This window comes from Loxodonta africana, chromosome 6 (genome assembly GCF_030014295.1).
Source record: "Loxodonta africana isolate mLoxAfr1 chromosome 6, mLoxAfr1.hap2, whole genome shotgun sequence".
NCBI lineage: Eukaryota > Metazoa > Chordata > Mammalia > Proboscidea > Elephantidae > Loxodonta > Loxodonta africana.
The window spans coordinates 119,821,621-119,836,450 of NC_087347.1; the positions used below are offsets into that span (position 1 = coordinate 119,821,621).

Genomic DNA, 14,830 nt, shown 5'->3' on the forward strand with positions numbered 1-14,830 from the left:
AATAACCTGGACAGGGATATGATAGATGTTTATACATGTTTTTAAGCATCCCACCACTACCACCCCCACCACCGCCGCCATCATAATCATCATAGCTGCTGTCATTCTTTTACTCATTTTGCATTATCTTTATAGGGTCACAATGAGTTGGAATTGGCTTGACAGCAACAAGTTTGGTTTGTTTTTTTGGTATGGTGCACCTAATATGTGCCAAACACTTTGAATTGCTAGGAATTTAGCAGCGAACAAGATAAACTAGTTTATCTTCATCGTGGAGCTTATATTCTGGAGAGTCAAGACAAATAAAATAAACACTTAAGCAGATTAGTATATATTCTAATAGAAGAATCACTGTAGTATACGGCATAAGATAATATCACAAAGTACCCAAAAGTGATAACAGCATGAAGAAGACTAAAGCTTAGTAAGGGACACCGAATATCTTTTAGAAAAGGTCATCAGGAGCGGCTTCTCCGAAGGAGACGCATTTGAGGTGAGACTTGACTAATGAGAAAGAGTGACCTGGACAGGTGTATTGAAGAAGAACATTCCAGGTGGTTCACTTGCGGTGACCTTTCTTATTGTACAGTTGGGTAAGAGTTTTGTACTGATTATCAGATTTAATCTCTGCACAACTCAAAAATTGTTGTCTATATTTTACCAGTTCTTTACATAAGAAAACTGAGACTGAGAAAAATTTAGAAATGTGTTTGCAATCTCAAAGCTCAATGACTAGCAGAGTTGTATTTAAACACATTACAGTTTATTTTTGTCATTTTTCTTTCCCCAGACAAAGGAAACTTGCGTCTGGCTTGCATAATTAGGGAAAGCTCCCTAGAGAAGAGGCATTTTTACAGGGTATGTTGAATGATTGACAGTGTCCATAATTCAGTGCATATGAAAGGGATTGGATAGGGGAGAATTAGCAATGGAATGGTGATGGGAATGTTGACTTACATGAGGCATGTATTGAAAATGGTAATCAGACCAGTCAGGGTACAGGGTCTCTTTTCTAAAGTGGATCATGCTGGTTGAGGAAACTGGTTTCCTAGACTCACATTTGAACTGGATTGTTCACTAGTGTTTTGTTGTTGTTAGGTGCCATCCAGTCAGTTCCAACTCATAGCGACCCTACGTACAACAGAACGAAACACTGCCTGATCCTGCACCATTCTCACAGTCCTTGTTATGTTTGAGCCCATTGTTGCAGCCACTATGTCAGTCCATCTCCTTGAGGGTCTTCCTGTTTTTCGCCAACGCTCTACTTTACCAAGCATGATATTTTTCTCCAAGGACCAATCCCACCTGAAAACATGTCCAAAGTGTGTGAGAAGTAGTCTCGCTGTCCTTGCTTCTAAAGAGCATTCGGGCTGTCCTTTTTTAAACTAGTGTAAGGACATTAAAAGACTTTGTACAATAAAGTGACATAAGTAAGACCAGTAAGCAACATCATGATAAATGTAGAAAAAGTTGAAGTTGTCAAGGATTTCATTTTGCTTGGATCAAAGTCAACGCCCATGGAAACAACAATCAAGAAATCAAATGGTATACCGTATTGGGAAAATATGCTGCAAAAGACCTCTTTAAAGTGTTAATAAGATGTCACTTTAAGGAGTAAGGTGCATCTGACCCAAGCCATAGTATTTTCAGCCTCCTCATATGCATACAAAAGCTGGACAATGAATGAGGAAGACTGAAGGAGAACTGATGCCTTTGAATAGTGGTGTTGGCCAAGAATATTGAATATACCATGGACTGCCAGAAGAACTAACAAATCTGTCTTGGAAGAAATACAGCCAGAATGCTCTGTAGAGGTGAGGGTGGCAGGACTTTGTCTCATGTACTTTGGACATGTTATCAGGAGAGACCAGTCTCTGAAGAAGGACATCATGCTTGGTAAAGTAGAGGGTCAGCAAAAAAGAAGAAGACCCTCCACAAGATGGATTGACACAGTGGCTGCAACAATGGGCTTTACCATTTTCTAAATGGAATATTTTTCCAGTCTGCTGTAACTGGGAAATTATACATTTATTTCAAAGCATTTCAAAATATTTAAGTACAACTATTTTTTTTTTTTTTATTATCATGTAGGGGTCGAAATCATTCTTTGATTGACTCATTCATTTATTCTAGAAATATTTATTTTTAGAAGCATTCTGTTATAATCAGATTAATCAGCTTAACCAGAGTGTGGTCTCTATAGCCAGACTTTAGGAACTGAGCCCCCAGCTTTTCCACTTATTAACAGTAAGTAGTTTTGTTATTAGTCCTTTAAATCCCGTTTTCCTCATCTGCAAATTTGTCGAAAAATAGTAACCTCACATGACTATTTTGAGGACTCAGTGAAGATTATGACTCTAAAGGACTCAATATAGTGCCAGGCACATAGAAAGATGTGAAAGCTATTATTACTGTTAGACAGGGTCTTTTTAGTAGACATGCTTATATGATACTGAAAAATTGAAAAGCACCATCTGAAGTAATTTCACTATTAGTTTGCCTTGAAGTTAGTGTGACCAAGCAGCAAGGTCAGAATCAGTAGATGTTAATTCATAATTTATTCTCCACTCTTATAATTGACTGAAAAATAGTTATAATTGATAAGTTTCTGTTCTTTTATTTTTTCTCTAAATTAAAGCTGTAGTACCTGGCTCACCTCTCTTAGAGTTAATAAATATGCTCCAATTATAACTATTGGCCCAGACACCCATTTTCTATTTGGTTACTGCCCCCTTCTTCATTCTCTTAGTTCTTGAGATGGGTATTCCACCATTTTCTGACCATCGTAGACTTTGATTTATAGCAGTGAGCTCTCCAGTTTGGTCACTCTGGCAACTGAGTAGTTGTGAAGTATGGTATGACCTTAGAGAATCGTATGTAATCACAGCACACGCTTCAGAAACCTGCAGTAACATTAGTTTCCAGAAAGGGTTTATGGTCTTAAGCCTATTGCTTGTTTTGGTGTTTGTTGCTTTAAAGTGGCTGATTCTGGAATTTAGCGTCTTGATTTATGTGGAAAATATAAATGTGAATTCTAATTGTGTTCTCATGTAGGGTAATAAGCATTATTTTGGAAGGAGCTCTGGAGAAAGTCATTAAAAGGGAGTGGGTTGTTCTCTGCTGGATTTCGGACACCACTGTGAAGGACAAACAATTGATCTGAGAAAGAGAAAAACAAAAAACAGCAAAAAAAAAAAAAAAAAAAACCCTTCTAGGCAGGAGCCCTGGTGGTACAGTGGTTAAAAGCTCAGCTGCTAACTGAAAGGTTGGCAGTTTGAATCCACTAGCTTTTCCTTGGAAACCCTATGTGGGCAGTACTACCTTGTCCTATAGGGTTGCTATAAATCAGAATCGACTGGATGGCAACACATTTGGTTGGTGTTTGGAGGCTTACTCTAACCCATCCTAGGACTTCCGTGAATTGAATCCTGTTTCCTGGATCCCATTTCTTTGAAAACCCTGGTGGCGTAGCGGTTAAGTGCTACGGCTGCTAACCAAAAGTTGGCAGTTCAAACCTACCAGGCACTCCTTGAAAACTCTATGGGGCAGTTCTGCTCTGTCCCATAGGGTCGACGGCAAGGATATGGCATGATTTATTCTTGTACTTAACTTGGGCCTCATTCTTTAAGGAGTCCCACAATGGTGCAATAAAGTACTTGGCTACTATTAAAAGGTTGGTATCCACCCAAAGGTGCCTCAGAGAAAAGGCCTGGTGATCTACTTCTTGAAAAATCAGCCATTGAAAACCCTATGGAACACAGTTCTGCTCTGAAACACGTGGGGTAGGAATCAACTCAATGGCAACTGGTTACTGGTAGTTCCTTAAGGCTGATGTGTTCATAGCGAAGTTGAATGCCAAAGTCACCAGGTGAAAATTGGTTTTAATGTTTCGATCTGTCAGTCATGGAACCCACTTATAAGTTATTAAATGATTACTGTTCTCTCTTTTTTTTTTTTTTTTGCCTAAAGCAAGGCTGATCTATGGCTTCCTTCGTGATTTACACACCCCATGTAAACTGGGTATATTTACGTTTTGTTTCATTTGTCCCCAAATCAGTTAGCTATTTCTCAATAAATAAGGCTGTATTGGGAAAGGATGAAGGGAGCTGGGGAGTAGGGCTGGAAGGAAGGAAGCAACCAGAGGCTCAGCATTTATCAATATTATTGCAAGGAAAACCTGGCATTCATTTCAAACCAGTGTGGTCTGTTCCATGAATTATGCCCACACATTTCAACAGAGTAGAACACAGATCATTTAAAAAATGAAAAGCTTTACTACACGCCTGTGAGAGACACTGAAGTTTATCCTTCTGCATCAATCTTACCTTCTTGCCAATACCATGTTCGCTGCCTAGGGATGAATGCCGTTAACCACTGTTATAGAAGCACTCATTTAATTTGGTTACTACATCCCGCTAATTTTTATGAGTGGTGGGGGAACCATTTAAAAAGGACCTGTTGTGTTGAAAAATGTTGAGTGCTATGCAGTGAGGGACATTTTGAATTATTTTCCCATCTCTAATCTTTTTTCTTTTCCACCCTTTTCTAGTTAGAAACATAGTCTATAGTGTTTTAGGAACATTTGTATTTAAATCTTTATTATGGGTTGTGTTGTAGAAAGAATAAATGTAAATGGCACACTTTATTTCCATACTTATTTTGCAGAGTGTTTTGGCTGTTGCCTAGAGTTTATAGTCAATGCATATTAAAACTCGCTACATTTGGGAAGGAGGCATAAAGCTCTGCTGGTCTGTCTCTTTGAGAAGTCAAATTGCTCCCCAAAAGATAGCCATTTATAAATACATGCACCTTTGAATAATTAAATGAGCTACCAAAGAGGAAAAGGATTCTAATCAGCTTTCCTACTGTGATTGCGCCATGCACTGATTTATTCCTATATGAATACATTTCTCTTGGAGTTTGTGTAATTATGAATCTTTTTTTTTTTTTTTTCTATCTCGGTAGGAACTGGGAAGTAACAGCCCACCACAGAGAAACTGGAAGGGGATTGCTATTGCCCTGCTGGTGATTTTAGTTGTGTGCTCACTCATCACTATGTCAGTCATCCTCTTAACCCCAGGTAATCTGTCTTTATTCCTCTCTTATGACGGTATTGTGGATGATCATTTCACATTCAAATGCCTTAAGAGCGTAGCAGTGTGTGGTGTCTTAGGGCACATTAGCATTGGTTGGGATAAAAAAAATGCATTAGCAGACATTTTGCAAATGGCATAGTAATTTCATTGTTCCAGTATCATGCAGGATGTTATTCACCCAGACCTTAGGATGTTAAAAACGTAAAATCTATAAATTGAGATTCCCAAAGAGATCTTTGGACTCCATTGCTACACAGTGACTTCTTATTATGTTTGACAATTGGGTAAATGCAGGAGACATTTGACTTTTATTGTGGGATGAAGACGAGGGAGCAGAGTATGGAAGTTGCCATATGTAGATTATAACGCAGCTGTTGAGAAACAGAGTTTTAATTCTCCTGGAATCCAGATATCTGGGGTCCCTGCAGTAGTGGTGAACTATCCAGGCCATTGCCCTGAGATGTTCTTTTGAACATTGAGCCTTGAAAAAACTGCTTTGCTGAAGTCACCTGTAAGTCAAATAGAAGCCTAGTAAATAGCTTAGTAAAGACCATGTTGCCTTGGACATTGGGCTCTTTTTTTCTTTTTTTTAATTGTGCTTTAAGTGAAAGTTAACAATTGAAGTCAGTTTCTCATACAAAAACTTATACACACGTTGTTATGTGACCCTAGCTGCAATGGGACATCACACTCCTGCTCTCTACCCTGTATTTCCCGTGTCCATTCAACCAGCTCCTGTCCCCCTCTGCCTTCTCATCTCACCTCCGCACAGGAGCTGCCAACATAGTCTACTTGAGCTAAGAAGCACACTCCTCACTAGTATCATTTTACATCTTATAGTTCAGTCCAATCTTTGTCTGAAGAGTTGGCTTTGGGAATGGTTTTAGTTTTGGGCTAACAGAGAGTCTGGGGTTCATGTCCTCTGGGGCCCCTCTAGCCTCAGTCAGACCATTAAGTCTGGTCTTTTGACTAGAATTTGAGTTCTGCATCCCATTTTTTTCCTGTTCCATCAGAGATTCTGTATCTTGTTCCCTGTTAGGGCAGTCGTTGGTGATAGCTGGGCACCATCTAGTTCTTCCAGTCTCAGGCTGATGGAGTCTCTGGATTATGTGGCACTTTCTGTCTCTTGGGCGCATATTTTCCTTGTGTCTTTGGTGTTCTTCATCTTCCTTTGCTCCAGGTGGGTTGAGACCAATTGATGCATCTTAGATGGCCACTTGCTAGCTTTTAAGACCAACATTGGGCTCTTTTGAAGAATTATCTAAATACAGTCAGTTTTGAGAAACAAAAACTCCAAGTTCAGACTGTGTTTTAGATAAATCAGTAATTATTTTAATTTTCTTCAAGACAAGGTGATTGAAATCCTTCCTGACCATAAATTGTTTTGTTTTTATTAACAGTCCTGTTCGGGCTGTTTTTCCATGGCAATAATAGTAAGAAGTTCTTTCCTCTCTGAAACATTTTTGACTCCCTAGTCAAAATTTTACCCAGGTTGGCAAATCATATATTAAACATATTTCAATCAATTTCTGTTATTGCTTTAATATTATTTTGTTTTAACATTGTAACATCAATGGAAAGGGCGTATTTGAGGGAAGAAGAGAATCAGACCTAAAGAGAGTGACCTTAGCCTCTAAATGGGGACGCCTCTTTCTTTTTTCTCCTTTGCCTTTCTTTCCCTGCAGTTTTTGTATTCCTCATTTAAGCCTCCCCAAATTGCCTTTGCAATGATCTTTGAACTCTGTTCTTCATATTAAAGAGTTTAGCCTCACATATGAATCCTCAGTAGGCTTAATTCTTCTTTGGGGATTATTTAAATACCCAGAAGTGTCTGATTAGTTTTCAGTGGCTGGTAATAAGGAAGTAGAGATAGCCATGTGGCTCACTTTCTAGACACTGCAAACTGTCTTCCAGGAACGAATAATTGGCCACGCTGTTACAACCCACCTTGCTAGCTTTTCAAGGACTGGGCACCCCCATAGAGCTCAGTATTATTGAAGACAGTCATTTCTTGCATAATATTGAGCTAGTCCACTTGATAATGGTATCAGGTGGTGTTATCAGCTTACAGCCTGTTGCTCAGTGTGATGTATTTACAGTTTAGTTCCTGTACCAGCTTTGTTATTTTATGAGCCCGGTAAACACATGGAAATTATTTCCTCATGTACAAGCTGTGATTAAAATATCTCACTTTCAGAGTCATTTAGTCAACTAATTATGATGAGTAATTATACAAATGACAGTATCAATTCTTCGAATGTGGTACTTTATGAAAAAATACCACCACTGTGAAAGTATTTGCTTTGCAAAGTAGAGACAGTCAAAAAATATATTTGTAATTGTTATTTATGTGGAGTGATTGCAAAAGAAATTGAGGGAGTCAGAAGGCAGGAAGGGAGAAAAGAAAAAAAAATAAAGGGAAAAGAAAGAAGAAATTAAATGAGAATTAAAAACAAAAAACACTTCCTGGTAAGAGTTGGCTTACCCAGCATTCTCCTCAGGAGCCCTCGTTTGTCCATCTGCAGTACAATGTAATTGAGCAAATTGATGGCTCCAAGTTGCTACAAAATGCCAAGAATCTTTGTTAAAGGAAGCTGAGCTTATGTTCAGCATGGTGTTTCACTTAAACATAGGAATTTTAGCATAATTATTAAAAAATGAAGGACTCAGTTTTACTGCCTTCTATTGGTGACTATTAACCAGATGGAGGCAATTGGTGCCATAATGCCTGTGTGTCTCTCTGGAATGCCTTTCTCCATCCCAGTTCTACTGTCCATATGGCTGTGAGTCACTCTCTCACAATTGCTTGTTATTCACTGAAGACAGAGTGATACTTTGGGGTGCTTGAGAGTTTGGTATATCAAAGACCAAAGAGTTGACCACTTACTAAATTACATTCATTCCTCTTTTCTCCAGTGTAAAAACACTTCATAGTTTCATTCATTTTTTCAGGCACTTACTCACTTATTCAGGCATGGGCTTTGGGTAAGACAGGCCCTTGGTTTGAGTTCTTGCTCTGTAATTTACTAGTTTTGTGCATTTGGCAAGTTTTTAAAACTTATCCCTGACTATACTCATCTATATAATTGTACAATAAATATAGCCAAATTCACAGGGTTATTATGGGGATTAAATGAGCTAATGGAGGCCAGTGTTTTGTATAGTGCCTGTCACTGCTGCTGCAATTCGTCTTACTATCTCTATTATTCAGTACTTATTGAGCAATAGACACTGTTTCAAATAATGAGGAAGATTTCTGAGAAAAAGTGTATTGTCTTTCAGGAATATAGATCGTCTGTGGCTTCACTTTGAATTTAGGACAAGTGGAGAAGGACTAATGATTAAACCCTGAGTTAGATTTTTCAGAGGTCTGACAGTACATTTATTCATTCACTCACTCAGTAGGGATTATGGAGTTCTAACCAGGTTCCAGGTGCTGTGGGAGTTGGCCGTGCCCTTCCCCTGCTTCAGTCTATCATCTCCAATCCCCATCCATCCCCAGCTACACAAATACTTACATCTGAGAAGCCACACAATCTCCAATCCAAAGGCTTCATTTGATATGAGACTAATACAAATGGAAAGGGCAATTATTTTTGAGAGGTACAGTTTACAAAGTGCTTCTCACATACCACAACGTCATAATTTTGAGTCTTTGGGTTTCATTCTTATTTTTGGTAGAGATGTTATGAGATAAAAAATACAAGTCAGTATGCTGGCGTAGAATAGGTGTTGCTTTAGGAAGCAGAAAACCTGTGTTCTAGGTCTTGTGTTTGCAAACTCAATGCCACCAGGGACCTGGAAGATAATAGAAATTGATAAAGTGGGTAGGTATAATGAGAGTTGTTATGAATTTGCTTGAATTGTGATTAAGCATAATAGTAGCCTAGTTACATGGTCTTTAAAACACAGTTAGCTCAAACAAACCTAGCTAAGTGACGTATAAGGCCAGAAGACTAAGAGTTTGCAGCCCGAGATTTGAATCATAAGCCTGGAAGAACTTTTAAATGTCTTGTCCCTTTGTTAGACAAAATGAGCCAGAGTTTGTATAACCTCTGGTTTTAAGAACTGGAATGTGTGTCAAGGTAGTCTGTGGAGACTTTTGGTTCAGCACATGTGTGTGACTGCTCGTATTTAGGGTCGCACCCTAGTGCTCTAATTGCACGGAGCCTCCATCTTCTCACCCTTAGACCTGAGGTCCCTCAGTTGTGCAAGAATAGATGCACATGTCAAAACCTCCAGTTGGAGAAAAGTTTCCCTTACAATCCTTCCTTTGACCACCAATGTGTCCCCAGAGTCCAGTTTTGTAGGTTAAACCACCCAGGCAGGTAGAAATTTTCAATACTGTGTAACCTTGGAAAATCAATCACTTAACACCTTTGACATCAAGAGTTTCACTGAAGAAATGGGCACATTTGGTTTGCCAGAATCTAGAATGATCTTTTGAGATTTTGTAGGCTCTAATATTTTTTTAATATTTATGATCCAATATAACAGCAATAACAGCTTGTTTTAGTAGCACGTACAGCAACAGATTACATCTGGTAAGTTTTTCCCTAAGCAGCTACGATAGAAATTGATGATACACTTTATTTTTTTATTTTTTGAGAAAGAAGAAAGCATACACAAAGTTATCCAGTCTAAGAAATGATTTAGAAGCTGTTTTGCTAAAAATAACATCACATTTTTCTAGTAATCTCTAAGCATGCAAGGCTATAATGAGAGAAAACACTTGTTCATTGTAATTTTGGTTTGATTGCAAATTTTATTACAGAAGTAATTTGACACAGGTGTCTTCCAAGGTTATCAGCAACTTCCCTGTCTTGGGAGGAGAAGTCTTAATTATTTTCGAAGAGTGGAGTTAATCATTCAAGTATTTCTTTAATAGGTAACTATTTCTGAAAAAAAAAAAATTATTCATTCCATTTAAAAAAAAATTTTCTGATTAAAAAGACAGACTTATTTAGACACCATTGATCAATCCTACATATTTTTCTTGTTTTTATTGAATTTGTTTAAGGAAAAAATGTATCCACATTTATTTTCAGAATATGTAGCATACGATCAGTAATTACATTCTAGAAATGTGTGAATGTGCCTTCATGCTTGAAGTTCTGGAAAACAAGCTAATGTAACTGTATACTTACCTTACAGCCTCATTTTTACATTTAATGTGTAAAATGAGAATGACCATACTCAAGAAACATTTCGTACAAGATGCGCTTGCCCGTTTTGACCTGTGTTGAAAACCAGAGGTGCCTATTTTGTAAGTTGGAATGTATTTGGTAGAGACTATTCCTTTGGCTCTTCAATCCATTTGCCATATTGAAATTGCTACTAGTGGCCTGTGTGTACTCCACCGGATCATCTGTCACAGTGGGCTGGTGCCCTTTGACTATGTCTGTAATTAGTCCGTGCCAAGACAGTGTCATTGTGTTGATTTACTGTCATTGCTGACTAAAATCAACGTTGTAAAGCACTGATATTTTATCTTCATCATTAGCGCTTGGTTCTTTTGGCAACTTTCCAATTCCTTTACTATCTTCTCTAGGTAAGCAGCCTGGGTTGGTCTATAGAGACCTTTGGGGAATAAAAGAAGCCAAGCATTCATGAATGAGCCATTGGACATCCCCAAGTCCTACTATATAGATGCCTTTACTAGGTACTTGGTGAAGTATGTCTAATAATAAGAATTTTACATTTGGTTCACATGCCATTTTGGGAAATATTTGAGACAGGTTAAGACTTCCACAGGGATGTTGATGGTTAGGTAAGTCTTTAAGGTCAGGTAATGATTTGATCCATCAAGTTATGCTCAAGTAGTTCATTTGAGCCAAGACATAGAATTAAAAATTTAAAAAAAATTTAGGCAGCCCTATCCAGAAAAATTCAAAAAAGAAAAAAAACAGACAAATAAAAATTAATATTTTAGGAATTATGCCTTTCTTTGAAGAAATGGAATTTCAAAGAATGTGCATGATCAGTACCTCATTCAATTCTCGTAACATACCAGTTTAGAGAAAGTAGTTTCTTGGATGCAGTTTCCTGGATGAGACAGCTAAGGCCAGCAGGATTTTAATAACTTAGGCAGCTAGTTTGTAGGAAAACGTCTGGTAGATAAAGTGATTAATTTCACCTTGTTAGCAGACTGACTTGGGTTCGTGCCCTAGCCTTCATTTGTGCCTGCAAATATGACTCTGAGGTGAAATATTCTCTGTAAGCCTGTACTTTCACGTCTGTAAAAACACAAAGGGTTATGAAAAGGATCAATTAAGAGAAAATGCTTTCCACTGGGTACATCATACCAAAAAATGTCATTTTTTATTGTTGCTATTGTTCTGTAATTATTTTTGATGATTTTTCCTAAATTAATAATGCAAATAGGGTTACAATAATATGAATGACCACATTCAGTGAAGTGTTATTAAAATAATGAAAATATTAGAAAAAATCCAATTGCCTGACAAGTTGCTAATGGCTAAATAAACACTGGTATATACACTTTACAATATTAGGTATATTTTATCTTTTAATGTGAATACCCTGTAGCAGTAAGCAAAGATGCTTATATGTTAAGTAAAGAGAGTGTATAATTTTTAAAAATGAAAAGCGATTAGAGCTACAAAAAGAGCAGAGGAGATAGGAACGTTCATTAGGTTGGGGGAAATTCCCACTTTTCCATATGCATCAACAATTTATTAGTAATGGTAATATTTTTATAAAATTCTGGAGAAATGGCAAATTAGATTTGGGAAGGCTACTGAAAATGAGGTAGATTGGATATTGTACAAACTGAGTGATTTATTAATAGTTAGGAAGTGAAAAACATGTTAGCATTTAAAATTCCAGTGTCTTTTGTGCTCATGTAGAAGACACGATCAAGACAGAAAAGGAGCTTGCTTTTTAGTTAACACAGCCACTGTGTTGTCTTTTCAGCTCATCATATCTGACTGAGCTTTACTACCATTTTTATCTTTTCTATATATTTATAGGTGAGGAGAAACCTTAGATGTACTCAGACAGAATTGTGCATTTACAAAGCTCCGAACTATAAATATTTTTAGTAGCTCTCTAGTCTTCTTTGAAATGTTATAATATAGAAGAGATTGATGAGTGAATAATGGATTTAAGCACGTCTCTAACTTTTCTTTTTTTACCCATTCTTCTCATCTACCACTTTTTCTCTTATTATGACCATCACGTTTGGTTTGTAAACAAGAATATAGTAGAGACATTCGGGGATGTGGAGGTAAAGTGGTGAAAAGTGCTTCTAGTGTCTGAAGGTCAAGAGAAGGCACCAGAGGGGATTAGTCACAAGGGCACAAGCTCCATTCTGTTGATAGCATAACCTTGGCAATCATTTTACCTCACAGAATCACGTATATCTTCCCTGTGTGGAGTAATAGTTACAATGTGCTGTGTCCTGATTCTTCGCTGAGTAAAATAGATGACTAATATATAATTACAGCATTTTAGTTGGAAAGAAAGGAAATGGGTCACTTGGGAGTAAGTATTTTGAGTAAGTGTAAATGTTTGAGTAAAGATTTGATGATAGGACCCTTGAAAGTGTAGGTTTTGGGGTTTACTGTACATGTGGGGAGAAACCATTGAAAATCCTTGGGCAGGATTATCCCACGCACAATTCTAATATTAACCATTTATCTGGATATGCTATAAAGAAAATAAAAGGGTGTGATTTGTGGCAAGAACCTGTGAAGTAGTGTGAACTTCAATCATTGAACAAATTCTTGTGAGGTAAATATATAAAGAGGAGTCCTGGTGGCACAGTGGTTAAGAGCTTGACTGATAACCAAAAGGCCAGCAGTTTGAGCCCATCAGCTGCTGTGCAGGAGAAAGATGTAGCAGCTGCTTCTATAAAGATTACAGCCTTCAAAACCTAATCAGAAGTTCTTCTCTGTCATATAGGGTCACTATGAGTCAGAACATACTCATACAAATCATAAAGAAATGTCTTTTGCTTAGTATTAATGCGAGAAGATGAAAAAAGATTAGATCTTTTTTTAGATACAAAGTATCCTATCCGTAGTTGTCATGTATATGACGAGTTTCACTTCTAGCTATGATAGAGTAGGCTAATAGCAGATTAACCTTTCTGGCTAAAAACAATTATGAAAACTGAATCAAAGGCATACCATTTAAAGCATAGGAGAGCAACCAAAGTAGCCAGGACTTGAAAGGTGAAGGTCTCAGATAATAGAAGCACTTTGATGAACCCTATATTCGCAGTCAGTTTTTCACATTTGCTGATTTTCAAAGTGTGCCATATAGGCTGCACAGAAAACGGTGACCTGTAGTTAGAGCTTATTTTGCTACCTAGACCAGAGAGACAAAAATATTGATATTTAAGGTTACCAATACAGTATGACTTATTGGGCCAAGGCCCTGGAGGAAAGAACACATCAGAAAAGTGAGCCACATACTGTCAAGGAATTTATTCTTGAGGCATTTATCAATTTTTAAATTGTATGCATGAGATACACTATGAAAAACCACTTGCTTAGGAGCTAAAAACTGAACAGTTGTTTTGGTAAAAAATTGGAGTTTTGTTCCATCAATAAAGAGAGACATTTAGTAAATATCCCAGTTGAGACTCCGAAAAGAAATAAGGATAAACTTCAAATAAGACTAAACTCAAGTATATCAATATGATCTGATTATACTGTCTATCACAAGAAAAGTGAATCCTTTCTTGAGAAAGAAGCATTTTCAAGAGTCACTATTATTTTTCCCTTATGATATCTGGCATTTGATTAAAAATTAGCTGGAATATAAGAAGCAGGACCAAGAGAAAGAAAGAAAAAAAACAATAGACAACAGAAACAGACCCATAAGTGATGCAGATATGGAAGTTAATAGGTCTGGACTTTAAAATAACTATAATTAAAACTATAGGTAATTTTATCATAGAACTTTAAACTATAATATAAGGAATTAAAAGTATAGCCTAGAAATTACAAATGCAGTAAATAAAATGAGGAATTTAGCAGATGAGTGTAATAACAGATTAGATCAACAAAAGAAAGGATTAGTGTACTAGAAGATAGATATATTAAAGCATAGAGTGTGACCATTCTGATAAAAGACAATCAGACAGAATGCAGAACTTATTACATTGTATCATTAATATCACATGATAGCAAATTTTCGCTAAGGATAATTAAAAAAAAAAAATTGCAGCTATGTATCAACAGGGACCTGCCAATAGTTCAACCCTGAAAAAACCCCGTTGCCAATAGTTCAAGCTGGATTAAAAGAGGATGTGGGATGAGGGATATCATTGCTGATGTCAGATGGATCTTGGCCAAAAGCAGAGAACACCAGAAAGATGTTTACCTGTGTTTTATTTATTACTGCATAGATTAACAAATTATGGGTAACATAGAAAAGAATGGGAATTCCAGAACACTTAACAGTGCCCCTGCAGAAATTGTACACGGATCAAGAGGCAGTTGTTTGAACAGAACAAGGGGATAGTGTGTGGTTTAAAATTGGAAAAGGTGTGCAGTAGGGCTGTATTCTTTCACCTTATTCAATCTATATGCTGAGCAAATAGTCCTAGAAACTATGTTATATGAAAAAGAACGCAGCATCAGGATTGAGAAAGACTCATTAACAACTGATATATGCAGATGACACAACTTTGCTTGACAAAAGTGAAGAGGACATGAAGCACTTACTGATAAAAGCAAAAGACTACAGCTTTCAGTATGGAT

General features: G+C 37.1%; 1 protein-coding gene across 1 annotated transcript in view; it reads left to right on the forward strand.

Annotated features, from left to right (window-relative positions):
- Window positions 1–14,830, forward strand: part of DPP10 (dipeptidyl peptidase like 10) — an 833,411-nt gene that overhangs the window by 182,514 nt on the left and 636,067 nt on the right. Inside the window, exon 2 of the mRNA XM_003405871.3 lies at window positions 4,966–5,080. Coding sequence (XP_003405919.2) covers window positions 4,966–5,080 — 115 coding nt within the window. The remainder of the gene's footprint in view (window positions 1–4,965; window positions 5,081–14,830) is intronic.